The sequence below is a fragment of the Rhagoletis zephyria genome, unplaced genomic scaffold (assembly GCF_001687245.7).
Source record: "Rhagoletis zephyria isolate East Lansing unplaced genomic scaffold, Rhagoletis_zephyria_1.1 Rzeph_scaffold_35431, whole genome shotgun sequence".
Taxonomy (NCBI): domain Eukaryota; kingdom Metazoa; phylum Arthropoda; class Insecta; order Diptera; family Tephritidae; genus Rhagoletis; species Rhagoletis zephyria.
In genome coordinates this window covers 1-3,422 of record NW_016192486.1, presented here as the reverse complement: position 1 = coordinate 3,422, position 3,422 = coordinate 1, and the positions used below count along the sequence as shown (strand labels likewise).

The 3,422-nt window shown below is 37.2% G+C and overlaps 1 protein-coding gene across 1 annotated transcript; it reads left to right on the top strand.

Annotated features, from left to right (window-relative positions):
* Positions 1–921: 921 nt before the first annotated feature.
* LOC108354386 (52 kDa repressor of the inhibitor of the protein kinase-like) lies at positions 922–3,003 on the top strand (the record flags this gene model as incomplete). The annotated part of the gene is made up of 1 exon (XM_017605576.1): positions 922–3,003. A coding segment is annotated over one exon (2,082 nt), but the record flags the coding sequence as incomplete, so codon positions are not given.
* Between the last annotated feature and the right edge of the window lie 419 nt (positions 3,004–3,422).

Genomic DNA, 3,422 nt, shown 5'->3' with positions numbered 1-3,422 from the left:
AAAAATATTAAAAATAAAAAATGTTAACAAGCCACAATAAAATTGACAATTAATAATCTCGTTCTTCAAAAAACCGAAGGCACAAAGCGACACCATAGAAGAAAATCTCGACGGTAAGTNAATAATCTCGTTCTTCAAAAAACCGAAGGCACAAAGCGACACCATAGAAGAAAATCTCGACGGTAAGTAGCGTGATGTGCATACTTACGTGTTAATGTATTACGTGTTAATTACGTGTGTATTACGTGCTAATGTATTACGTGTTAATTACGTGTTAATGTATATCAATTTCTACACAAATTTGCATTAATTTTGTATAAAATAATGAATGCTTATTTTTCACTTAACTGCGAACACAGCTGCGTGCTAATTCAATGCATATCCTATGCATATCCTATATGATAAGCGTTCTGTCAGGGATATTTTGCAATCAAAGCACATGCAATATTATTGCTCAAAGTTCGAATTTTCATGTATTTCATAGTGAGTGCCACAGCGATCACCTAGGAATGATAATGAATTGGATAACTTCTAAATTAAAGACAAAAATTAATAAAAGGAATGATTTCAGTTTAAAGTGATAATCAGATATGTCTTACTTCTATAAGTGCTTGTTCAGTACTAATTTCAAAAATGCATACAACTTTTGAATTTACTACTGTCTTCATACAAACCTGAACAGATGTGATAAAAACAGTATTCTACATCAGTGATTTGCAACCTTGTGTGTCTTTTTTCAGAAGAGCATATTCACAGATACGGAAATAATGACGATAGCAACCGCAGTTCGCATCTGGATCGAATAATTCTGCTCCGAATGATCGCGAAAAAGGTGGGTACATTGTTTTACAATTATACGCAGATATCATATTTCGTACAGTTTTTACTAAAATGATGTGAACTTATGATTTGTTTTCGCAGATGAGGATGCAATATTACCTTCAGTTATTGATGACGGCCAATCAGAAAAATGTAACCAAGACAGCGATCAAGACATTGTTGCGACTCTATGGCAAGCTAACCAATTCGATATTGGAAAAGCAAATCGTGATTCTCTGGATGATGTTACCAAAAAATATATACTCACGTCGCTTTTACTTCCGAAACTGCCTCACAGGTTTCCCGTTACAGCAGGCAAATCAGGTAATAGAAGTTTCCAACCGACATGGATCACTGAAGATGGCTTTGATTTTTTGGCTTACTCAACGAGTGAAGATGGGGTCTATTGCAAAAAATGCTGGTTATTCTATCATGAAGGAGTTGGTAAAGGATATCATCAAAATCCAGGTAAATTAGTCACCACTAGTTGTCGGGATTGGAAGAAAGCCATCGAATTATTCAAAAAGCACAAGAATATGGAATATCATGAAGTATGCGATACACGAGCCACATCATTTCTCAATGTAGCGTCTGGTAAGCAGCTTGATATTTTGTCACAATTAGATATTCAACGTGCCAACGAGAAAGAAGAGAACAGGGCAGCTTTAAGACCAATTATTGAGACAGTGCTATTTTGCGGAGAGCAGGAATTACCTTTAAGAGGAGATAATGATAGCGGTGCTTTCTCTTTAGAACGGCCTGAAAAAAAAGATGGAAAGTTTCGGGCTCTTTTACGTTTTAGAATCAATTCGGGAGATAAGGAATTAAAAAAGCACATCACAAACAGTGCAAAAAACGCTACTTATTTAAGCCCTCAAATGCAAAATGAAATTATACAAACAGCTTCCGATATAGTTACTGAAAAAATTATAAACAAAGTTTACAACACTGACTGCTTCAGTATTCTTGGAGATGAAACAATGGATGTTTCTGGCACTGAGCAACTATCGATATGTCTGCGGTATGTTGATTTTACAAAGGACTCGTCCACTCCAGTATTAAGAGAAGATTTTGTTGGTTTTGTCCCCATAGATGATCAATGTTCCGTGAATCTTAGTAACGTTATTCTGCAGCGATGTGAGGAGCTTAAACTTGACATGAATAAGTGTGTCGGACAAGGATACGATGGAGCCGCAAATATGGCAGGTCGTTTGAGTGGAGTTCAGAAAAGAATCAAAAACCAGTATCATAACGCAAGATATTATCACTGTGCAAGTCACCGTTTGAATCTTGCTGTTGCGAATGCAATGTCGATGCCTGTGATCCGTAACTGTCATGGAGTTGTTGGTCAAATTATAAATTTATTTAGAAACACTTCAAACGCAAACAAGATCTTCCAGAAAAGCGTTCAAAAGTATGCTCCGGACAGTAAAAAAAAGCGACTGCTCCGCCTTTGTGAAACTAGATTTATTGAAAGACATGAGAGTATAATCTCATTCATGGAACTTTTCGAATGCATTGCCATCAGTCTGGAGGAAATAGCTGGCAAAACATGGTCTGTATCTTCTACAGCATCTGCTCTTATTGCTGCGATTCAAAAAAGTGACTTTATCGTGGGCCTTTTGGTATGTGAAAAACTGCTAAGTTTAACTCTACCACTGTCAGTATTTCTGCAGGAAAAGTCTTTGGATTTCATCTCCGCTATAAATCGCACGAAAGAAATAATACAGTCGTTGCGGGACATTAGAGAATCTGCTGATGATTTCTTTGGACAAATCTTCTCTTCCGCATCAAACCTAGCTAAAGACTTTTTTGACAGCGAAATCCGTGCTCCAAGATTTGTATCACGTCAAACAAACCGTGCCAATCCGCAAACTGCATCGAGCGAAGCTTACTTCAGAATTACAGTATTCCTTCCGTGCATTGACTCCTTAGTTGAAAATTTTACGGAACGATTCCTCGAAAACGAAGATGTTTTACCGACCTTCCAACTTCTCCTCCCAGGATTTGCTGATGTAAGTAAAGCAGATGAGCTAGACAACTTAGCATCATACTTTGAAGATCAGATGTCGTCAACGGCAGTGAAAGCAGAATATAGGTTGTGGAGCGCAAAAGTATCGTCAATTGACAAATCATCCGAGGTTTTGAAACTGTTGGAGTATTGCGAAGGAAATTATTTCCGCGGTATGAAACTTCTTCTCACCATTTTAGCCACTCTGCCAGTGACAAAGGCTAGCGTAGAACGATCATTCTCCACCATGAAAAGGATCAGAACTTTACCTCGAAGTGTAATGGGTCATGAGAGATTAAGTTCTCTCGCTATGATCTCCATTCACTGGGATATTGCTGTCGATCCTGACCACGTCATAGATATCTTATCGAAGAAAAAAGCTAGAAGACTACTTCTCTGATAAGATTAGTTATTGGAAAAGAGAAAAATTATATTAACATTTGTACCTCGTTATACCTACACACATGAAAATAAATTGAAATAGCTTCAGAGTAATCTTATACATTTAATTTATGGTCATATTCATTTCCAATGTTCTGAACATATATAAACACCCGCACCTTCCACTAAAACAACAAGTGCTTCCCTCCCC